Source organism: Aquarana catesbeiana, linkage group LG01 (genome assembly GCF_042186555.1).
Source record: "Aquarana catesbeiana isolate 2022-GZ linkage group LG01, ASM4218655v1, whole genome shotgun sequence".
Taxonomy (NCBI): domain Eukaryota; kingdom Metazoa; phylum Chordata; class Amphibia; order Anura; family Ranidae; genus Aquarana; species Aquarana catesbeiana.
The window spans coordinates 915,980,077-916,005,590 of record NC_133324.1 but is presented as its reverse complement, the minus strand read 5'-3'; the positions used below and the strand labels follow the sequence as shown (position 1 = coordinate 916,005,590).

Below are 25,514 nucleotides of genomic sequence, written 5' to 3'. Positions count from 1 at the left end.
CCCAAGCCTTGTTGGAACTGCACATCAGACATGTAAATTAGCCAATATCAGGTCTTGGATGTTCTATAAGAGTGGAAGTATGCTTTTTGTACAGAAAAAGTTTGGGATTGCTATGTGACCAGGGCAATGTTTAAATAGAGAAGTTGCTGAAAAAAAAAAATGGATGTCACTGTGCCCATCCATAGACCCTGAAGAAATAAACACATCCTTGGGTGGTAACAGTGTTCTTGTCACTAATACTTTGAAGTGAAGAAAAGGAGAATAAAGCAACAGCAGATAATGCCTGGAGTGAAAATGTGATTGTCTGATAGATAACACATAAGAACTTTGGCTGAGTGAGAAATAGAAGATTAATGCTGAACTGATCAAGGAGAGTGGGACGCCTGCTCCAAGACTTCAAAGTGTATTTACACTAAATGGCACAGCTCCAGGAAATACTCAACACAACAAGGAAAACAACTAAAATAAAGTCACATCATATACGCAGACATTAAGAGGTCGTGCATTCTGCCCTGTGTACTGGGTATTTTGTGAAAGAAAAAAAATATATAGAATAAAAGAATATACGTTTTTTGTCTGAAGGTAGAACAAAGAAAACAAGTGAAATCAAGTATGACATTAAAGTGTATCCAAATTCTTTATTGAAAAAATGCAACCAATAAAGGGATGCACCAGCCTTGTGCATTATTTTTGGACGCTATTTATTATTAAAATGTAACAAATATACTCACAAAAGCCATAAGGCTTAAAGCATAAAACATGGTAGAAAGCTCAGTCATACAGTAGCCCAAATCCAGGATCTGGATAACCTATGGAGGACCTGGACAACAAATGTTCAGGTCCTCCACAGGTTATCCAGGTCCTTGATTTGGTCTATTTCATAACTGAGGTTATAAATGTTTCTAAATGTTTATATATGTATCATGTTTTATACTTCAAGCCTTATGGGTTTTGTGATGTTTGTTACTTTTTAATAATAAATGAGCCGAAAAAAGAAAAAAAAAAAGCAGCAACAGCTCCGCCTCCATGGGAGGCTCCCGCTGAATGACGCTTCTTCTCGGTGACAGCTGTTATATAGTTGAGGGTGGGGCCACTCGGTGGCGTAAATGAGCGACCCCGCCTTCCTCTGACGTCACGTGGTGTCAGAGGGGGGGGCGAGGTCACTCGTTTACGTCACGGGGTGGCCCTGCCCTCAGCTATATAACAGCTGTAATGGAGAAGAAGCATCACACGGCGAAGCCTCCCATGGAGGCGGAGCTGTTGCGGCTTTTTTTTTTCTTTTTTCGGTCCGTCGGGCGGCGTGAGATGGATTTACATCGTGGGACATATTTTATTTTTATTTTTTTTTTAAAAAGGACTTGTCCCAAAGTGTCTCCTGTCTTTTTCACTATTTTTGAAACTTTTTTTGTGAAATGTTAGGGGTACACGTTTCCAATTCACATGGGGGGAGGCTGGGATCTGGGGGTCACCCTTGTTAAAGGGGCTTCCAGATTCCGATAAGCCCCCTATCCGCAGACCCCCACAACCACCGGGCAAGGGTTGTGTGGATGAAGCGCTTGTCCCCATCAACATGGGGACAAGGTGCTTTGGGGTGACTCCAAAGCACCCCCCCATGTTGAGGGCATGTAGCCTGGTAAGGTTCAGGGGGGGCTCTCTCGCCCCCCACTTTTCCTGCGGTCTGCCAGGTTGCGTGCTTGGATAAGGGTCTGGTGTGGATTTTGGGGGAGACTTAGGTCATTTTTTTTATTTTGGCGCAGGGTTCCCCTTAAAATCCATACCAGACCTGAAGGGTCTGGTATGGATTTTGGGGGAGATCCCTATGCCAGTTAAAAAAAAAATTGACGCAGCGTTGCCCTTATTATCCATACCAGACCCGAAGGGCCTGGTGTGGATTTTTGGGGACCCCAACGCAATTTTTTTTGGTTCGGGGTTCCCCTTAATATTCATAGCAGACCCAAAGGTTCTGGTAATGGACTGGCGAGGGAACCCATGCTGTTTTTTTCAATGTGTTTTATCTACATTGCATCGACCCGACAATTCATTACAGCTGCGATACGTTTTAAATGACTTTTTTTTCCTTTAGAAATGTCATTTTGCTGTGGTACTGTTCTAAACATGGGAAAAATGTGCCACTTTAGGGCATACTATAGACACCACCCAGGTACAATGTTTAAAGGAATATTTCATTTTTATTCTTTCATTTTAAGCATTATTAAAATCACTGCTCCTGAAAAAAACGTCCGTTTTTAAAACTTTTTTTTGCATTGATACATGTCCCCTGGGGCAGGACCCGGGTCCCCAAACACTTTTTATGACAATAACTTGCATATAAGTCTTTAAAATGAGCACTTTTGATTTTTCATGTTCATGTCCCATAGACTTTAACGGTGTTTGTCCGAATTTTTTGCCTGTTCGCAAGTTCTGGTGCGAACCGAACCGGGGGGTGTTCGGCTCATCCTTCCTGGTCACCAATCCTCACGAACCGAACCGGGGGTGTTCGGCTCATCCTTCCTGGTCACCAATCCTCACGAACCGAACCGGGGGGTGTTCGGCTCATCATTCCTGGTCACCAATCCTCAGGAAGGATCTGCTAGAACTGGAGAGAGTCAAGAGAAGGGCAACACAATTAATAAGGTGGGCGGCACAGTGGTGTAGTGGGTAGCACTCTCACCTAGCAGTAAGAAGGGTCACTGGTTTGAATCCCAACCACGACACTACCTGCCTGGAGTTTGCATGTTCTCCCTGTGCCTGCGTGGGTTTTCTCCGGGTACTCCGGTTTCCTCCCACACTCCAAAGACATGCTGGTAGGTTAATTGGATCCTGTCTAAATTGTCCCTAGTATGTATGAATGTGAGTTAGGGACCTTAGATTGTAAGCTCCTTGAGGGTAGGGACTGATGTGAATGTACAATGTATATGTAAAGCGCTGCGTAAATTGACGGCGCTATATAAGTGCCTGAAATAAATAAAAAATAAAAATAAAATAAGGGGACTGCAGGACCTTAGTTATAAGGAATGACTAGAAGCACTAAACGTATTCTCCCTGGAGAAGAGACGCTTGAGATTAGATACGATAGCGATATACAAATACCTCAATGCTGATCCCACCGTAGGTAGAAAACTTTTCAGTGTCAGGGAGTGTGAGAAGACACTTGGTCATTTCATTAATTTGGAGGAGAAGCGGTTTAACCTTCAGCTTCGTTAGGGGTTTTCACTGTCAGAGCTGCAAGGATGTGGAACCCCTTTCCACAATTGGTGGTGTCAGCGGGAAGTATTGATAGTTTTGAAAGACTCTTGGACGTGCATCTCAGTGAACACAATATACACGGATATGGGAAATGATTATCGATATGAACACAAACACACCCAAACAGGTTGAACTGGATGGACTAGTGTCTTTATTCAACCTTACCAACTATGTAGCTATGTAGGTGTCAGGGAACCCTTCCTACTAATACCTACTGTATATCAGCAGCTCACTATACATTAGTGTGATAGTCAGTGAGAAGAATGTTCCTTACCATTGTGACCAGTGGAAGGAATCCCCCTCCTACAGATAGCTAAAAAGATCCTTAGGGCTCTATTTACAAAATATTTGTTGGATGAACATCACAGGCATTCTCTCAGGCTGCACAGATTTTACCCATATTTTCTTTAAAATTATGACTTCCTATAATCATCATCTCCATCTAATGGTCATAATGCAGTATTTTTTCTTATTAAGGATTTTCAGAAAAATAGTTAGCATTTTGGTCACTAGATGGAGCTAACATTCAAAGGAAGTGTCATAGTATTAGAGATAATACAGCAAAAATTTGTGCAGCCTTGATGAATGCTTATGATATTCGTCCAAGGAATGCTTTGTAAATGGGCCCCTAGGTGTCATTGGGAACATATCTGAGAGGCAAAATTAGCATATTGCTCAAGGAACCCCTTGCAACCTCTGTAGGAATCCTAAGGTTCTATGGAACCCTGGTTGAGAAAGGCCGGTCTAAGGATAGTTTTACATAAAGCAGTTAAAATGCTAATGAACATTTTTATTTTTGTATGGAACAGATATTATTTGCAGTCAAGTATCAATTAATGAAAACATTTCATATATGCCACTTACAGGCAAACAGCAGCACCAGCTTTATTTTACGCAGACAGATGTTTGAGAAGATAAACTGGCAATTGCACATTTCTTAAAGGAAACCTGAGCATAGAGAAAATAAGCGAGCTACCATCGCTGGCCTCTGTCTGAAAATGTTCTCTGCCTGGATGTCATTTTAATCCAACAGCTTCAGTGCTTAGCGAGGTATTGCCCCAATGGCTCAAATTGTATTGATATTAGAAGCAGACAGGAAATCAGAGAGGGATAAGAAAAGGCACATTTCTCTTAATACAGGTTCCTTTAGACACCTATTTGTATGGATAACCATAAGAAAAACGAGTCACAGAAATAACTGAAGGGACACCACACATCGAGAACACAGCCCAGGTATGGAACAATGAGATGCGGCTTTAGTGTAGTTCCTCCCAGAGCAGGCATACACCAACCTGTGTAATTGGTGTATGTGTGTTCATGTTGATAATCATTTCCCATATCCCTGTATATTGTGTTCACTAAGATGCAAGTCCAGGAGTCCTTTAAAACTATCCATACTTCCTGCAGACACCACCGATTGTGGAAGAGAGTTCCACATTCTTACCGCCCCGACAGTGAAAAATCCCCTACGCAGCTTAGGGTTAAACCACTTCTCCTCCAATCTCATTGAGTGGCCCTGTGTCTTTCTACACTCCATGAGACTAGTTTTCCTCCTATGCTGGAATCACCATTGAACTATTTGCTATCATATCTCCTCCTAAGCGTCTCTTCTCCAGGGAGTGCCTGTAGTCGTTCCTCGTAATTGAGGTCCTCCGGTCCCCCTTCTTAATTTTGTTGCCCTTGTTTGGACTCTCTCCAGCCCCAGCACATCTCATCTGAGGATTGGTGACCAGAACTGGGTGTAATACTCCAGATGTGGCAGAACCAGAGTTTTATAAAGTGGCAGGATTACCGCCAGCGGCGGCCTGTCCATACAGGGAGCAGGGGCCCCTGATCCATGCACCCGGCCACTAATCTACATGCAGGCCGTTGGGCGCATGGATTTCAATGTTTTTTTTTAAGAAGCACGTGATTATTGCCGAAGGCTCTAATTGGCTTAAGAAAAGGGTAGGCACGGGGCGCAGAGTCCACCCAGTTGTGTGACAATAGCAAATTAATATTCGCTATTGTTTTCCTGATTCTCCTCCCGGCCAATCCCGGCTCAGGAAGTGGGTCCTGGAACCCAATTGGCCAAGAGGAGAAGCGATCCTATAGGCTGCTGAGGAGGGAGGAGACACAGGGGAAGCCGCGCGGCCGTGAAGTAGAGGAAGGAGGAGACGCAGGGTAAAGCTACCGCCCACCGCAAGCCAGCTACCTAGATGGGGTAAGTGGGTAAGCGCAGGGCTGGTGACTGACCGGGGGGAGCCCCCCCACCAAAAAAATATACCACCAGCCTCCACCGATTATCGTTTTATCTCTGGAGTAAATTCCCTTTTTAATGCATGCTAATGGTCTGCTTGCTTTGCTTGCTGCAACTTGACATTGCATGCTATTGCTCAGTCTGTTTACAACTAGGACCCCCAGATCTTTCTCCAGCCTGGATTCCCCCAGACAGTGGCATCGCTAGGGGGGCTTCTGGGGCTACAGCCCTGAATCTGGGGCCCATAGTCTCGAGTCTCTTACCAGGTGCAGCAGGGCCGGATCAACATAAGGGCTTTTGGCAGGGGCATATCTACCGCAAGGCAAACAAGGAGTTTGCCTCGAGCGGCATTCTACAGGGGGGCGGCGCCCCCGCCCACAGAGAGGACACTAGTGGTGGGACTGGACCACCAATCAGTCATTCCCCAAACCTAGGCCACCGCAGATAGATAGGAGTCTCAGATATACCAGAATGAGAGCCGCCATAACGATAGCTCCATCTCTGCCCCACCTCCACTGCTGACTGAGGCTCTTACTGGTCACTGGTTGCTAGAGCCGCCTAGCGTCTAGCAACCAGTGACATCAGGGCTGCGATTCCCCGCCTTGCAGAGGGAGCCTGAGGAGGCTGCAGTGTTCAAAGCAGAGGAGGATTTTACTCCTCCATGCCAGGTGCTCTCTATGGTCCACCCACCTCCTCTATGATATTCTCCGGGCCTCTGCTGTGGTATACTCTGATGGAAGAAGGGAACTGTGTGAAGCCTGTAAGGTGAGGCCAGGCACAGGCCAGTTTTATACAGTGTGTGTCAGTGTCATTATGTGCAGTCTGCAGATCCAGACAGAGACCCATACAAAGAGGAGGGGTTCATGTGACCCCCCAAAAGTGAAGGACTACTGGTCCCAGCATGAGCCCCTCAGAGCTGAGGATGTGATACCCCCCCCGCCCCCTTAACTAGTGTAACCCCTTAGATCTCATGAACCCATGAGATCTAAGGGGTTACATTCTTAGATATCAGGGGTTCATGCTGGGACTTGTAGTCCTTCAGTTTTGGGAGATGTGACCCCAAAAAGTGAAGGATTACAACTAGGTCCCAGGATGAACCCCTCAGAGCTGAGGACATGACATTCCCCCCAGCTAGTGGAGGACTACAAAGTCCAAGCATGAACTCCTGAGATGTAAGAATGTAACCCCTTAGATCTCAGAGCCCAGGGTTCATTTATGCTTGGACCACAAAGCCACTACTAGAGACCCCACGCAGTCCACCAGAGACCCCACACAGCCCACCAGAGACCTCACACAGCCCACCAGAGACCTCACACAGTTCACCAGAGACCCCACACAGCCACTTGAGAGTCCACACAGCCGACCAGAGACTCCACATAGCCACAACCAGAAAACCCACACAGGCCACCAGAGACCTCATAAAGCCAATTGAGAATCCACACAGCCCATCAGAGACCCTGCACAGCCACTTGAGAGTCCACACTGTCCACCAGAGACCCATTATAGCCACTTGAAAGTCCACACAGCCCACCAGAGACTCCACATAGCCACCACCAGAGACCCCCACGGAGTCCACCAGAGACCCCACACAGCCACTTGAGAGTCCACACAATCCACCTAAAGAGAAAGGGGTGGATTTTATAGATAAAGGGGTGGATCTTAAACAGGAAAAGGTGGGGAAAATTTACAAAGGGGGGCGCCCAATTTTAGTCTTGCCTACGGCAGCACAAAACCAAAATTCCCCACTGGATTGGAGCTGCAGCTCCATGCCCCTACCTTATTTTAAGCCCAGCTGCCCAAAAAGAAAAGACCCCCTGTCAGCCCCCGCAGCCCACCATATCACAGCTGTGTCCCCATGCAGGCTCCGATCCTTCCCGAGTCACCTTGTGCCTATATCCGGCTGTACCATGTGTGCAGGGGTGAGATCTTCCACCTGTTGTGCGGGGAGCCTTGTACCAGGCACTGATGCTGCGCTGTTCCCCCTCTGCCAAGTGCCGCGGTGAAAGATGCTAGTGTGCAATCCTCATTCCTGTGTGAGCCTCACACATACACATAGCAGAGCAGAGACCAGGCAGGTACACGGGGAACCTCTGTAAGGAAGCCCTCTGTAAGGGGAGGCTCTCTGGGGACCCTGCTGTAAGGGAGGGCTGTCTGGGGACCCTGATGTAAGGAAGGGGCTCTCTGGGGACACTGATGTATAGAAGGGGCTCTCTGGGGACCATGATATAAGGGGGGGGGGGCTCTCTGGGGACCCTGATGTAAGAGGGGGGCTCTCTTGGGACCCTGATGTAATGAGGGGTTGCTCTGGGAACCCTGATGTAAGTAGGGAGGCTCTCTTGGGACCCTGATGTAATGAGGGCTTGCTCTGGCACCCTGATGTAAGTAGGGAGGCTCTCTGAGGACCCTGAAGTAATGAGGGTGTCTCTGGGGACCCTGATGTAAGTAGGGAGGCTCTCTTGGGACCCTGATGTAATGAGGGGTTGCTCTGGGCACCCTGATGTAAGTAGAGAGACTCTCTGGGGACCCTGATATAAGTAGGGAGGCTCTCTGGGGACCCTTATGTAAGTGGGAATCCGCACTCAGATGTGTAATAATATTTAATATAATATATATACATATATATATATATATATATATATATATATATATATATACACACACACAAGTATATTGTATGACTTTCTTTACTTCGCTGCTATGCGCTCTAGCCCCAGGTCTTTTGTAGACCTAGCAATTCCCCTGCCCCCAGAGGTTCTCCCAGAGGTTTATGTTAAAACCAGCAGCGCCTATGGGGCAGCAGTAATTTCAATGTGTTTCTAAGTAGCCACCAAGAATATAACAACACCCTCTGAGCACTTTCCAAACCTACATATTAAATTGCAAAAGTAGTAGTGACATAATACCTGTGCTGTATATAGCCTGTGTAGTAAGAAGAGCTGTGGGAAGGGTCCAGCAGCCCCCAACTACAACAGGCTGCCTGAAGAAAACTACAGGAGGGTGCGGATACAAGACCAGACACCCTGCAAAAGAAGAGAGCTGCGATAATCGGTAAAGTCGCACACTGGATTACTGCACAGATCTGGAAGAAATGCACAAAACACATAGGGTTGCCACCCATCCAGGATTCACCCAGACAGTCCAGGTTTTGAATGGTGTGTCTGGGTTTTAGACCACATGAAACCCGGACACGTTATTTATAGTGGACTGTGGCTCCCCAAGTACCACAGTCGCAGAGTGAATAGGTGTGAAAGATGGCATCATCTGCCCCTCCTCCTCCTGCCGTCTACCCCTCTGTCTGCCCACCCGCACTTCAATCCCCGGTGTTCTGTGCCTCAGGAAATGGACGTGTGGGCTGGAAGTTTGAAGCTCAGCAACCGACAGATACTGTACATCGTGGATGAAAGGTGTGAATGCAGAGTTGTTACCCTTTCAAAGGCAGTGATTGGTGCCAGAATTTATGATTTGTTTTTTGTTAAGATACACCACATCCACAAATAAACAGCTATGTGACTGGGAGCTTGAAAAGCAAGGGGAAAGTTTCTGATCTCCTACAGAAGTATAAGTGTTAGACTTCCCTCTGGGACTGCTCTAGGCTTCCGTGGTGGTACAATGCTGGGAGCGCTTTGCCTACGTCTGTGAGAGAGGCGTAGGGAGGGAAAATCGCTCTGAAGCTGGATCCACATTTCTGAACATCAGAAGATCTGCTGAAGGCAATCTGAAACATATCTCTTTCTTCATCCAACCTGCATCAAAGCTTAGTTACATTTAAAAATAAAATAGAAGAGCGAATGAAGGAAGCGTTATATCACTGCGATCTGTACAGTTTAGCAGTAAGGGGATTTCAAAAGATTTCTGGACCTTGTGTTAACCACTTTGCTCCTACATGTAAAAATCTACATATTTTTTTTGCTAGAAAATTACTTAGAACCTCCAAACATTATATGTTTTTTTTTTAGCAGAGACCCTTTAGACTAAAATGGTGGGTGTTGCAATTTCTTATGTCACACGGTATTTGTGCAGCAGTTATTCAAACACAATTTTTGTGGGAAAAAAAAAAAACCCTTTTTCAATAAAAAAAAACAAAACAATAAAAGTTAGCTCAATTTTTTTGTATAATGTGAAAGATGGTATTTTACGCTGAGTAAATAGACACCTAACATGTCACTCTTTAAAATTGCGTCTGCCCATGGAATGGCGGCAAACTACAGTGGTTAAAATTCTCCATAGGCAACGATTTAAATGCCTTAATGCCTCGTGCACACGATCAGACTTTCCACCAACAAAACCGCGGAATTTTGTCCGAAGGGTGTTGGCTCAAACAGATAGTGAATCGCCGGCTGAAAAGATCAATACCAGGATGATGTCTGTAGGTGCAGGCATCATCCTGGTATAACTACTGAAACCGGAGGACGTCCATGTACGCCCTGCCAGTGGGAAGTGGTTAAAGAGGACCTGTCCTTCTAACTCATTTAATCAGTTTGTTGCATCTATTCTCATATTCTTTATCACTACCAATATTGCTTTATTACTATTTATTATTACTATTTTTTTAAAACCTATGTGAGATACACCTTTCTATAGAAAAAGGCGGACTGATTTTGGATGACAGTCAGGCCTAGTCAGCCCATTTTAGAACATTCTTTACATGTCTTTCTGTTTTACATGTAGCACTACCCCTGCAGGAGCTGCTGGTAACTGGCTCTCCTACTCCTACACAGCCAGGCAACACGCATTCTCCGCTTGCAACCAAACACAAGAAGTTTGTCCCTTGACTTTGTTTTTATGTTTTATTAGGGGTAACAACTTGGATGGGTTAAGGGAATCCCCAACTTGAATCAAGAACACCAACAGGGGACAACTTTCTTCCTCTGTACAAAATATCCTGGACCGCTTTCCTTCATGTATATACTGTACACACAGTGGATTTAGAAGCAAAAGTCCATTCCAGACTAGTAGCTCTCAGCCCCTCTTGGAAATAGCACAACAACTTAAAGCAGAATTCCACCCATTTAAAAGTGAGAGAGACTAATCAGCAGCTAAACATTTATGCAGCCCTGGCCAATCCCTGGGGGAGAAGTGCCCAGGTGGTGGCTGGAAAGGAACATAAATACTCTGAGACTTGGAGCAGAGGGGTTCTTTTCCCAGAAGAGGAGATGCTAGCCTGGAGGGCTGCTGCTCTCTTGGGCAGGCTGCCATGTGTCTGCTGTTCATTGAGATCCCAGTTAGTCTAGCTGTGGGGCGTATTCTGCTGAAAATTGCTGGAGCTGACTGAGGGACTTTCATGTGGGGATCTGGTCTGGTATCAGAGAAAAAGGAGAAAAAGGTGTCTGGAAGATATTGGAAAGAGGCATCCAATTATCCAACATTAGTAAGTACAGACTGGAGAGAGAGATCCCTGAGACAGTGTGCAGCTGCTATCCTTCTTAGTGCTAGAGTCAGCGTTGTTTAAAAAGGGGACATTGTTCCTGGTGCCCTAGTATAGCTCAGTCCACTAACTGCTTCTGCAAGGACTTTGCTCAGAAGCAAACTGAATGTCCTAAAGTTGCTGCTAAAGTTATTGGCGTATCCTCAGTTACTCTGCTCCTATCCAAGTTCAAGTTCTGCAATAAAGCATCAGAAAGGAATACCCCTAGACTGCTCGTTGAACCAAAGGAGTGATTGTGGGCCTGGCTGGAGGTGCTTCTGTGGGAATGAGTGCTACACTTCCTACGTCTGTCCCTTACGATCTATCTATCTTCCAAATTTCACCTCTCTCTCTCTCTCTCTCTCTCTCGCTCTCTCTCTCTCTCTCTCTCTCTCTCTCTCTCTCTCTCTCGTCTTAAACCATGTTAAAGTGGAAGTCCATGTAAAAACTATGATCCCTGCATCTATAGACACCTGGGATCTAACACTAACCTCTCTATCAATGTAAAGAAAAATCGAGTATACATACCTTTTTTGGAAGCCGATCTGACCCACCTTAACCGACTCCCATGCTAAGCTGTCAGCCGCGGCTTCACTGTGTAGGCGGGTGCAGAGGAGACGGACGACAACGGATGCCTCATAGTTACTCTATGGGTGACGTCACTTCTCAATAATTTTGCAGCCGTTGTCGGCTGTGTCCCCTGCAGAGCTTCCACCGCTGAAGATGGGTCAGAACGAGTCAGATCGGCTTCCAAAAAGGTATGTATACTCATTTTTTCTTTACAGGGATAGAGAGGGTAGTGTTAGATCCGTGGTGTCTATGGATGCATGGATTTTAGTTTTTGAATGGACTTCCACTTTAATGAATGTTCCGTCACAAGCTATTAGATATTAGATAGAACCCCGTCCATCTTCCTTTGCTGGAATAACACGGAAAAAAAAAAATAAGTGTTAAGCTTGAAGGTTTCAGGTCTGGAAAAACATTTTGTATTTTCCTCTCCGGTGTGACGGCTTCAAATAGAAAATCTGTCACATATTAAACGTAGGAAAGTTCAGCAATAACATCTGAAATGGAATCACCATCCCTGTCATTTTCACTTAAGAGGAGCCCTTTCTTCTTAAAAAATATGTAGAGGGAAAAATAGTGTTCTCTTTGCCGAGGAAATGTCTAATGTGCCACTTTGTGCTGCTCTTAGTTTGGGGAAAAAGAGAAAGCAGGTTGTGCGTGTAGAGTGCTTGAAATATAGTAATCATGCTGGTTTCAAGTATCTGTGTACAGTAAGAAATGTATACAGAAATATCATCGTTCAGTGTTGTGTAAAAGGTTTTTCTTTTTATATTTTTATTTTTTTACTTTTATCTTTTTATTTTATTCATTTTTTTTTAGATATTGGAGTGCTTTGTTGTGAAACTTTTCAAAGACACATGGAATAACTGTAGGAAATATCCACTGCTGACAAGCAAGTATTACAGTTACATTGTCACATAGTTAAGTTGAAAAAAGACATGTCTATCTAGTTCAATCAACAGAAAAAAATAAAATAAAACTAGAAGAAATAAATAGAATATAAAGAATATAAAGAATCCTATAGTGATCCAGAGGAAGGCAAAAAACAAACAAACAATTAAGCATGGTATAATTTGCTCCAACGGTGGGAAAATAAATTCCTTCCTGAACTCCCCAGGAGGCAATCGGATATTCCTCGAATCAACAATTCCAGATGTTATTACCTATCCATGCAATAAGTATTGCATTTCATTTTAAACTATTTCTGCAAAGATGAAGGGTAACCAAAAACACTTCAAAGAGAGGTCAATCTTGTTCTAGTTCTGCATACATGTCCATTCCTGGCTTATACATATAGGGGAGATTTACTAAAACTGGTGCACACAGGATCTGGTGCAGTTGTGCATGATAACCAATCAGCTTCTATCTTCAGCTTGTTCAGCTAAACTTTGACAATAAAACCTAGAAGCTTGGTTACTATACACAGCTGCACCATATTCTGAGTGCACCGCACCCGTTTTAGTAAATCTCCCCCATATTGGTAAATATATGCCCTTTCTTCTCACTTTAATGTTATATGTAAAATGAGGAAAACATTATATATAAAACATTAAAGCAGAACTTCGCCTAAAAAAGGGACATTCTGCTTTTCCTCCAACCAACTCCCCCCCCCTCCCCCCCAAAACTACTAACTTTGGAAGTTTTGTTGTTTTTTTTTGTTTTGTTTTTTATCTTGGAGCAGGTACCTCCTCCACTTCCACTTGGATCACCTAGGTCAGTGGTTCTCAACTCCTGTCCTTGGGACCCACTAAGGCTGGATTCACGTCTATGCATTTTTAGTGCTTTTTGCATTTTGCAGATTTGCATTACAGTCCATTTAACATGGTTTCCTATGGAACACGTTCTGTAGCGCAAATCTGCAAAATGCAAAAAGCACTAAAAATGCATAGATGTGAATCCAGCCTAACAGGCCAGATTTTAAGTATTAGCTTGGGGAGATCCAGACTAGAATACTGCAATCACTGAGCAGCAAATTATATCACCTGTGATTTATTTCAGTTATCTTGCAAACCTGGCCTGTTGGTGGGTCCTGAGGACAGGAGTTGAGAACCACTGAACTAGGTGATCTGAGAAGAAGTTTGGACTCTGCCTCCCTGTCGTCATAGATCCCAGGAGGCTGAAAGGTCCATTGAGAAAGTACAGCACTACTTGTGCTTGTACAGAGGGAATCTATATGTGAAGAACCAGGAAGTCACAGATCCAAGATGGCGGTGCTGGGGACACGAAGACTAGCAAAGAACCAGCCTGGGTGAGGATAGCCCTGAATCCTTGGACTGGTAAGTGCATGTTTATTAAAAGTCAGCAGCTACAGTATTTGTAGCTGCTGACTTTTATTTATTTTTTTCCAGGGTGACGTACCCATTTAAAGGGTAACTTCACCTTGTCACAAACTAAATGTAAAGCTGAACTAACTCCAAATATCCTGGCCACCTCTCTGAACCCCATTGCACATAGCAGCAGTGATTCCCCAGGCTGCTGACGTAGTTACCCATGAACTGTAAACCGCAATACTCAACCTCAAAGTGAGTATCCATCACAATGCTCACAATGGCAAGCATTCATTGGTCAGTGCAACCGTGTGACAGCGCAGACCAATCAGAAGCACTTTTTTCTGGGACACCTTACCAGAAGAAGAAACCTCGGATATGCTTCTCATTAGTCAGCATGGTCACATAACGGCACTGTCCATTGAGCACTTGCCATTGTCAGCATTATGGTGGATACTCACTCCAGGGCTGTGTATTTCAGTGTAAGGACCTCTACACTAGCAGCACTGGGGATCATGGCTTTTTTGTTTAGCAGAGTCCGGTATGGTGGCCAGGATATTTAGAGTTAGTTCACCTTTTCATTTTTTTTCATAAAAAAGTGAACTTACCATTTAAGGGAACAAGCTAAGACTCAAATTAGTTTATCTTTATAAAGCAACCTGCACAGACATAAATGTATATAAGATTATTCCTGAACACCGGGATAAGCAAATATTGCCCAAATACAAGAGTCATATGTATTCTTACTTGAATCTTGGTGTACTTTGTGTATTTCCTCCAGATCTGTGCAGTAATCCAGTGTGAGGCTTTACCTCTGTGCAGAAGCTTCCTGTAATAAAGACCACTGCTGCTTTGTTTACCTGTGCAGGGTGACTGGTCTTGTTTCCACCACCTTCTGTAGTTTTCTACAAGCAGCCTGTAGTGGGTGGGGACTGCGGGTCCCCTCCCACAGCTCCGCTCTCTTTACAGACTGATGATGTCACTGCTCTGTTTACAAGGTAATATTCAAGTTTGTAAAGGCATTTGATGCACACAAAATAGATTTACAGTATATCCTTTGTGGCTATTGAGGAATATCTTTGTATCAAAGTTCCTGTGCCCAAAGTTCAGCTTTAAAGCCTCTGCCAAAACCATTTGTAACTTAGAAAGTTAAAATGGGAAAGTCTCCCTAGTGGGGACACAAAATGCAATCAAAACTCAACAAAAAAAAAAATTTATTGTCTTTTACCCATTTGAAAAACGCCCCTCCACTACCGATTCTTATGCCCTGTACACACGGTCGGACGTTGATCGGACATTCCGACAACAAAATCCATAGATTTTTTCCGACAGATGTTGGCTCAAACTTGTCTTGCATACACACGGTCACACAAAGTTGTCAGAAAATCCGATCATTCTGAACGCGTTGACGTAAAACACGTACGTCGGGATTATAAACGGGGCAGTAGCCAATAGCTTTCGTCTCTTAATTTATTCTGAGCATGCATGGCACTTTGTGCGTCGGATTTGTGTACACACGATCGTAATTTCCGGCAACGGATTTTGTTGTCGGAAAATTTTATAGCAAGCTCTCAAACTTTGTGTGTCTGAAATTCCTATGGAAAATGTGTGATGGAGCCTACACACGGTCGGAATTTCCGACAACAAGGTCCTATCACACATTTTCCATCGGAAAATCCTATAGTGTGTACAGGGCATAACTCACATCCATCAAACACATGAACAAACAGAAACTTTTCTACATGGGATACCAACAGCAATTAAAACTTGGCACAGGATCTAACACTTCACCACTGTATTACAATGGTGAAAAAAAAAAGTTCCGGCTGAAATTGGGCAATTTCTCAACAGCTGCTAAGTTCACAGTAATATGTTTAAATCCTCCACTAAGCAACGGCCTGCTGCAATCTTTAATAAACAGCATAAGCCGAAAATTGTTGAACATGCAGGAAATGGTTTATAGTATTATAGATCTAGACCACCATACACGACATTGCCCTCAGCTGCCCTAGGAAAGCTTCCTCTAAACACTCATCCCTGGCATAACTTTTGCTTGAAAGACTCCCCAGGGGGGAGGTTAAAAGGTTGGTGTCGAAGGCTTGGCACTCGGATCAGGTGCATTTTTTTTTATTATGTTCCACTTAGTTTGGATATTCTTTCCTCTCCATGACTATATGAGCTTAGCAGGAGACTAACTCTTCTCTGACAAGGAGAGAAACAAAGAAACATTCAAACATAGAAGAGTGATGACATAAAATGACCAAGAAGTCAATCAAGTCTTTCCTATCTATCTATCTATCTATCTATCTATCTATCTATCTATCTATCTATCTATCTATCTATCTATCTATCCAGGGCTTTTTTTCTCAGAAAATAGCTGCAGGAACTCAACCACGCTCCCCCCCAAACCAACCTTCGCCCCAAAACACACACCCTTCAAACCGCATTAAACAGTGGCTGTGGTCAAATTTCACTAACAGTGTAAGGGTCTTAAAGAGGCATTAAATGCCCTGAGTGCATTAATTACAGAGTGCAGAGTTCAGGGGGAGGGGGTGTTGCACACAGAGTGCAGCAGTCCAGGGGTGCACTACACACAGTGCAAAGTTCAGCGGTGCACTACACACAGAGTGCAGAGTTCAGCCTTCTTCCATAGCTGCCTACCTCTGCATCCCCCATCCACATCTAACTTTCACCCCTCTTCAGCTCTGACCTCTGCATGCAACCTCCCTTCCACTGCCCCCATCTTCTCCCTCCCTCCTTAAAAGCTTCGCCATTTTCCATGTTGTCTTACTTGTGTTGCTGTATTAAACTGAAGCACCCTGTTGGCTCTAGTAACTCCCCACACACTATAGGTGGCTCCTCTCTCACTTGTAGTGAGATGATCCAGTGGGGGAGTTGGGATCTGCTCTGCACCTGCATCTTCCTTGGCCATTCAGGAGATCAGATCTGTGGGAGCCATTGAGAGACAAGCTGTCCCTTGTAAACACAGAAACCAGACTTCAATGTTTACAAGTAATAGTGATGAGCAGGGAGCAGAGGGCCTGAGCCAGAGGTGGTGGAACTGAGTTCCAACACGTTCTAGCTGAAAAAAAGCCCTCTATCTATCTATCTATCTATCTATCTATCTATCTATCTATCTATCTATCTATCTATCTATCTATCTATCTATCTATCTATCTATCTATCTATCCATCTATCTATCTATCTCTTTGCTAGTTTTGTGTTTTTTTCCCCTCCTTTTTGTCTGAGTATAGATCTACAGTATATTAGTCCCAAACATTTTTAAATAGACTTGCTGTTGCCTAACTTTCTACCTCTGCTTGAAGTCTGTTCTAATACTTTCTAAAGTAAATTTTGAACTTTCCTTCTCTTAGTTTGAGGTTATCCTGTCCCCGCGTTCTTGATCTGGGCTTCAATTTGAAAATAATGCCTCCTGAACCTCATTCACACCCTTCATGTTTTTAAAGGTTTCAATCATGTCTCCCATTTCCCTTCTTTCCTCCAGACTGTACATATTAAGTTCCTGAAGTCTCTTCTGATCTGTTTCATCCTTCAGACCCTTCACCATTTTTGTTGATTGTTTCTGGACTCATTTTCTCTTATCAATATCTTTTTGTAAGATATTCTGGAGGTCTCTAGAACTGGATACAGTAATCCAACTAAGGAATACAATGAAATGCTATATATTAATGAAACCACGATGAGGTAAGGTTGCACTATTATAATAATTCAAGGATGGAAATTTAGATTATTACAAATGGTCATTGGTGAGTCCATGTTGCATGATGCATCAAATGTTTGTTGTTAGTAAAACTTTTTAACCTCCCTGGCGGTATGATTATTTTGGATTTTAGGTGCTGAAAGCGGTACAATTATTTTGCATGGAAATTTGGCGTTTTATATTGTAGGTCTGTAATTCTTAACAATAACACACTTAAATCTGTCCAAATCAGAGTCTAGTAGATATCCCGGGTATGATAAAGTTTGAAACACAAAAACATAAATTATAATATAATAAATAAAAATAAATAATTAAAAAAATAAAAATAAATAGTAATAAAATAAATTTCCCCACGATTCACTAACGCTCAATTCTGCAACTGTTCTAATTTATTATCGCTGTTTTCTAGATGGTCTAAAGCCACTTTTGACGTAAAGGGACACTTTTTGGTTGCTATGAACAATCTCCAGTTTCCAGGCAGAAAGAACAGTATATATCACATAAAACTGCATGCAGGGCATGGGCCAAAGCGCTGGGGACAAAAGGGATGTGAAATCATTTCATACAGTACTGTAATCTGTAAGATTACAGTACTGTATGTGTTATGATTTTGAAATTTTTTTGAATTTGCCGCCAGGCTCCGCCCCCGTGCGTCGCGACGCTCGCAGGGAACGGAGCCTGGCAAGGAGAGGCTTCGGGCAGAGGACAGAGCCCACGGACACTGCGGGGGACATCACAGGATCCCCGGAACAAGGTAAGTAAAGCCACACCAGGATCCTGCGATGTAATCCCGAGTGTGGCTCGGGGTTACCGCTAATGGTCCTGATTTTTAACCCCGAGCCACACTCGGGAAAACTGCCAGGGAGGCTACGAAAAAAAAAAGAGAAAATTCCCCTAGTGGTGGACTTTAAAGGCACATGTAGAAAGGTGTAAGGAGAGTATATAATATATAAACAATAGTTTATTCATTTCAAAACATAGTAGAAACATCGAGCAACAATATAACAAACATTGTAGGGAATCTGAATCATGTACTTATACACAGATAAGATGTTGGTACCAATATACTTGCACCCGACGCGTTTCGGAGTTACTTAGCCTCCTTCCTCGGGGGTGGAAATAAGTTTACAGAAATTTCTAAATTAAAAACAATGTATTGACAAAAGGATGGTAAGCATATGGGTATACAAAACCATAAGGACATAAATACATACTATACTTATTTTATTTACACTTACATTGGCACTGTGTAAGCTGACTTAGCATTCCAGAACGGTTAAAAGCAAAGGCACTGACACTGTCTGTCTATCCAACGTATTCCTGATTGTGGTAGATAGAGGTTAATTAACGTATTCTAAGTGCTGTTACTTCATGCATAGCAGTGAAGAATTTATTACGTATAGATGTAAATAGGTAGTTTGATTTCTCAAAAATTGAAGAAAGGCCCAAAGATGGGGGGCATAGAAAGGTTTGAAAACCTGGAGCTCCACTGAGGCCGAGGGTGGATCCTGCAAAATGTAATGATGTAGATATGTAATGGCCGATCGTTGGTCAAAAACTATGAATGAACAAGATTAGATGAAAAACTCTTTTTAAATAGTAAAGGTAAACCATACCTGATAATACTACCGTAGTAATACTATCTATTTCCACCCCCGAGGAAGGAGGCTACGTAACTCTGAAACGCGTTGGGTGCAAGTATATTGGTGCCAACATCTTATCTGTGTATAAGTACATGATTCGCATTCCCTACAATGTTTGTTATATTGTTGCTCGATGTTTCTACTGTGTTTTGAAATGAATAAACTATTGTTTATATATTATATACTCTCCTTACGCCTTTCTACATGTGCCTTTAAAGTCCACCACTAGGGGAATTTTCTCTTTTTTTTGTTGGTATATTTTAGGATGTGGCACAATTTTGCAGCTAATTGCCGACCTATAACCCTTGCTGTAAAACTTTTTAAGAATCCACTTGATCACTTGCTGCAGGTTTATTCACATTTGCTCTTTCTATCACTAAATATAGCTGAAAGGGGTTGATTTACTAAAGGCAAATAGACTGTGCACTTTTAAAAAGTGCAGTTGGCCCTTGCACGTGCAGTTGCTCCAGAGCTTAATAAATGAGGGGGAGCTCTGCTGACTTCCATCATCCAATCATCTGCAAGCACAAATGCTGTTTTTTGAATTTTCCTTGCATGTGATTGGGTATTCACTGCAATGTGAAGCTTTACCTCATTTACTAAGCTATGGAGCAACTGCACTTGCAGAGTGCAGCTGCACTTTTAAAGGTGAACAGCCTATATGCCTTTAGTAAATCAGCCCCATAGTGTTCAGAAGGCTGTACTTATGTTCATGGAATAGGCATTTCTTTCTTCTTACCAGTGTCAGACAGCAGCTTGGTGGCTTCCAAAACTTTCTCAGTGTAAACGCCTGCCTCATAGTTCTCCATCTCTGCGTTTATAATATGGATTACTCTGGCGGCACGACCACGGATTGCTCCCGCCGTTCTGTCCAGGGTGTCGACATCTCCTTCTTGTAGGGCGATGACACACTTGTTGACGTCCTCCAATATATGGTTCTCTGTAGGAAAAAAATAAATAAATAAATAAAGTTCCATGTAACACTATTGAACAACAAGATGACATTCTATGTCAGAATGTTGTGTTTTTATCTATACCGACGTAGAAAATCAATAGTAGTTTGCGAATCTAAGCCTGCAATTTACACCTATTGGGTTTCGGCAATGGCTGTAATGTGACATTCATAACTGAGGGGTTAATAACTTTAAGCTCCAAAATGCTAAACATCCAAAATCCCATTTATTATAGTGGTGGCTGTTCATATATGAGTGCTCAGGCACCTAATGCTGGATGCCTGATGCTCCAAAAGCTACATGGGTTATTTAAGAGGCAGACTTATGCCCCGTACACACGGTCGGACATTGATTGGACATTCCGACAACAAAATCTATGGATTTTTTCCGACGGATGTTGGCTCAAACTTGTCTTGCATACACACGGTCACACAAAGTTGTCGGAAAATCCGATCATTCTGAACGCTGTGACGTAAAACACGTACGTTGGGACTATAAACGGGGCAGTGGCCAATAGCTTTCATCTCTTTATTTATTCGGAGCATGCGTGGCACTTTGTGCGTCGGATTTGTGTACACACGATCGGAATTTCCGACAACGGATTTTGTTGTCGGAAAATTTTATAGCAAGCTCTCAAACTTTGTGTGTCAGGAAATTCCAATGGAAAATGTGTGATGGAGCCCGCACATGGTCGGAATTTCTGACAACAAGGTCCTATCACACATTTTCCGTCGGAAAATCAGACCGTGTGTACGGGGCATTAGACTTTAATGGGAAAATGTGCAAATAGAGCATTTCCACACATTTTTTCAGGCTTTTTTTCAAGCATTTTTAGCATGTAAGAATTCATCTCCTTTCCCTATGCTTTCCATTGGCTAAACAAAATTGCCTGAAACTTGAATGCACATACAAAAAAAAAGTGTAAAAAGCTTAAAAAAATACACCTCATTAGTTAATCTATATATAATTTTTGTACTACTTTAAGCAGGCCTATTTAGTAACTGCTGCATAGCTTCCTGGTTTCTGGGACACAGACTACTAAAGGCACTCTCCCTGATTTTGGTTAGTACATAGTAGGACTTCAAATCCCCCATAAAAAAAAAGACTGGGTGGAGTCCACACGCAATTTACAAATACCGTACTGGTGACCCCACAATAGGGATAAAGCTTTTTTGCGAAACGGAGTTTAACAAGACTTGTGGCCACTCATTAAAATTAGAAGAAAAGAGGTTTAACCTTAAATTACGTAGAGGGTTATTTACTGTAAGAGCAGCATGGATGTGGAATTCCCTTCCGCAGGCGGTGGTCTCAGCGGGGAGCATCGATAGTTTCAAGAAACTATTAGATAATCACCTGAATGACCGCAACATACAGGGATATACAATGTAATACTGACACATAATCACACACATGGGTTGGACTTGATGGACTTGTGTCTTTTTTCAACCTCACCTACTATGTAACTATTTAACTATGGTAAACTGTGTTCAGGGTAAAAACTTTTGCTTGTATTTTTTTTTTTTGCTGAACTGTATTTATTGTTTTACCATTTTTTTTTAAATTATTATTAAAGTGGATGTAAACCCAATGTCATCCTTTCTAAACTACTGCCATAGGGGTTATCTATAAGGATATACATGCCTCCTGCATGTATCTTTACCTGTCAAATGTCTCCCCTCTGTCTGTTATGAGAGCCGAAAAACTGCAGATTCTGTGGGCGGGTCTGTTGTCTGGAGCTCGGTGGGTGGAGTCGTGATGTCAGTAGACTCCCCGCCCACCTCTACACTCCCCTTGTCAATATGCATTTTCTCCTGTGTATTTCTTACACTGAACTTCTGCTATGATCTCTAACATCCAGTGAAAAGACAGGAAAGTAACCACATGACTTCAGCATGCCAAATCATGGTGAGGTGTGGAACAGCCAATCCTTGCAGAGCTGCTGAAGAAAGGAGTGGGGGAGGGAATTAAAAAATAATGCCTGTGTCTTAGGCTGTCACTCACAGCAAGGGGGAGTATTTGACAAAGTTTTTCTCACTTTGTCAAGAATTGTCTCACTGAACAATAAAAGAGGATTGCTCAGAGATGGATTAACTCTGTGTGGCAAGACTGAGCTCAAATGATAGAAAATCTTATACTCTACAGTATGATATCAACAACAACAAAAAAAAAATTCGGGTTTACATCCATTTTAAGTAGAATAAATGGTACAGCAATCATTACAATTATGCTCATATTTTGAAGTATTACATAAAACATAAAATAGTGACATAATAACAAAAACACAAAAAAAAAACAAAAAAAACAACAGTAGTAAAACACATGACTTTCACATACACTATATTTTCAAAAGTATTGGGATGTCTGCCTTTACACACACATGAACTTTAATGGCATGCCAGTCGTATGCCCCGTACACACGGTCGGATTTTCCGACGGAAAATGTGTGATAGGACCTTGTTGTCGGAAATTCCGACCGTGTGTGGGCTCCATCACACATTTTCCATCGGATTTTCCGACACACAAAGTTTGAGAGCAGGATATAAAATTTTCCGACCACCAAATATGTTGTCGGAAATTCCGATCGTGTGTACACAAATCCGACGCACAAAGTGCCACGCATGCTCAGAATAAATAAAGAGATGAAAGCTATTGGCCATTGCCCCATTTATAGTCCTGACGTACGTGTTTTACGTCACCGCGTTCAGAATGATCGGATTTTCCGACAACTTTGTGTGACCGTGTGTATGCAAGACAAGTTTGAGCCAACATCCGTCGGAAAAAATCCTAGGATTTTGTTGTCGGAATGTCCAAACAAAGTCCGACCGTGTGTACGGGGCATTAGTCCGTAGGGTTCAATATTGAGTTGGGCCACAAAGTTTGGCAAAGAAGGCTGTCCACAAAGTTTAGGAGTGTGTCTATGGGAATGTCTAACCATTCTTCCAGAAGCGCATTTGTGAGGTCAGGCACTGATGTGGACGAGAATGCCTGGCTCCTAGTCTCCGCTCTCATTGATCCCAAAGGTGTTCTATCGTGTTGAAGTCAGAACTCTGTGCAGACCAGTCAAGTTCCTCCACCCTAAACTCACTCATGTCTTTATGGACCTTGTTTGTGCACTGGTGGGCAGTCATGTTGGAACAGGAAGGGGCCATCTCCAAACTGTTCCTACAAAGTTGGGAGCATGAAATTGTCCAAAATGCTGATGCCTTAAGAGTTCCCTTCACTGGTTAGGATAACTATAGAAGAAGGAAATACCTTTGGGCATGTTAGAGATCTTGCTCATGAGAAAGCTCTAAATCCTTTGAGACACTTCAATTTGTAGTCAGGGGTTTGTAAGCCTGAAATGTTTAATTTGGGTGATTCTGTATAGGTCAGCAATGTCCCCTTCCTCCATATTAAAATGTACTCCTCTCTCTGTCCATTTGAGTTGACAAGCATGGGATCAAATCTTCATAGGCTCTCAATGGTATATTTATCCTGTGAGAACTATCAGTGGTGATTTTCATTCTGTATAGGGACGTCCAAACAGATAAGGTTTCCTGAATAATCAGATAGTCTGGTATAAGAGGTTTATGGTGTATACATGAGGCCATCAGTAAGGCAAAAATATCATCCCCAGAAGTAACCTCCCTTTCCATATCCACCCAAAGATTGTTTTCTCGACAGGCAAGCCGGTGATGGAGTTGACCCAGAAGTGCTGCCTGGTAGTGAGCCTGTGCGTTGTTTGATTGTGCATAAGATTCGCATAGCAACCCGGGGTTTTTTTCTCGCCCAAATAAATCTTCCTGCAGTAAGGCAGATAGCCAAGAGAAAAATTGTGAGGAGATGGGAACAGAAAGTGATATAAAATAGTAAACTAGTTTAGGCAAAATTTTATAGGCTGCAATTCTCCTTATCCAAGAAATTAGATTTTTACCTGTTTGATTAATTTCAAGTGAAATTTGGTCAAGAAGCTTAGGGGAGTTCACTGAGTACAAATTAGATATCGGGGAGGTTAACTGTATGCCCAGATATGTGATAGAAGGAGAGTCCCAGTTGCATAGAAATATTGATTTTAGAAGGCTACATTGAGAGGGGGGTAGAGAGCATAACACTTAGATGTGTTTACTTTGTAGTATGAGATTTTGCTGAACCATGACAACATTTCTTGAACTGTTATGACAGAAATGTTGGGCTCAGCAAACAAACCCAGTTTGTGTTCTCTTCCGCCAATTCAAATTCCCAATATGGAGGTGTGGGATCTAAAAATGTCTGCCAAGGGTTCAGCGGTCAGGGAAAAAATTATAGGAGAAAGGAGACATCCCTGCCGTGTCCTGTTCGACAGTTAAACTTTGGTGGACAGCACTCCTGAGGTAAATACTTGGGCTGTAGGGTAAGTGCAAAGGGACATCATTGCTGAGTGGATAAATCCTGTTAGATCAAATTTTGACAGGGTCTGGAAAAGGTAACCCCAGTGCCCCCTGTCAAAAGCCTTTTGGGCATCTAGGGCTAAAAATGAGTGAGGTTTTTGAGTTAATTCTGCAAATCTGATCAGGTCAGTCATTATTCTGGTTCAGTCAAGTGCCTGATGGCTTTTACCAAAACCAACTAGCTCTAACCCTAATAACAGTGGATTATTGAGTTGTTGGAGAACCTCTTCAGCTACAGTGGGGAGATGTAGAGGTATAAGAAAGTCTGCTATATCTGCCCCAGATGGTTGGTAAGTATCAGAATCTTTATTAAGATTGTAGGGATTTGTAGTATTCCCCAAATGCATTTGCACATCCTGCAGATTGTAATAAGTAGAGTTTTTTCTTGTTGCATTTAAGGGTGGGTAGCTTAGTTCTCGCTTGACACTGTTTTAATTGTATCGCTAAGACTTTGCCTGCTTTATTGCTTTGAGAGTAATAAGATACAGTGGTGGCCCGTAATGCAGGGTGCAGGGGCGCTGCCCCCCTAATCCATGCGTCCGGCCCCCTAATCTACATGTGGGGTGCCAGAAGCATGGATTCCAATTTTTTTTTTTTGTAGAAGCACGTAATTAGAGCCAGAGGCTCTAATAGGCTTCAAAAAAGGGAGGAAGCCAACCCAGTCATAATTGACAATAGCAAATTAATATTCAATATTGTCTTCCTGATTCTCCTCCCAGCCAATCAGGAAGTGGGTCCTCAGACCAGTAACCCGATTGGCTGAGAGGAGAAGCAATCCTATTGGCCACCGAGAAGGAGGAGGGAGAAGATGCAGGGGAAGCTGCCATGAAGCACCAGCAGGAGGAGACCCCGCTCGTGACCTATACTGGGGTAAGTGCCGGGCTGGTGACCAACTGAGGTGGATTGTTTGCCGCCCCCTCCAAAAAAATATACCACCAGCCGCCACTGATGAGAGCTTCAATTGTTTAAGATATTTGTCATTGTCCGATATTAAAGAATATGTAAACGTTTGTTTAAAAAAACAAACAAACAAGTCATACTTACCTCCTCTGTGCAGATGGTTTTGCA

The 25,514-nt window shown here is 43.0% G+C and overlaps 1 protein-coding gene across 3 annotated transcripts in view; it reads right to left on the bottom strand.

Moving 5' to 3' along the window:
* Positions 1-25,514, bottom strand: part of LOC141120431 (catenin alpha-2) — an 863,441-nt gene that overhangs the window by 325,718 nt on the left and 512,209 nt on the right. For all 3 annotated transcript variants that reach the window (XM_073611011.1, XM_073611012.1, XM_073611013.1), the window contains one exon: positions 19,827-20,027. In XM_073611011.1, coding sequence (XP_073467112.1) covers positions 19,827-20,027 — 201 coding nt within the window. The remainder of the gene's footprint in view (positions 1-19,826; positions 20,028-25,514) is intronic.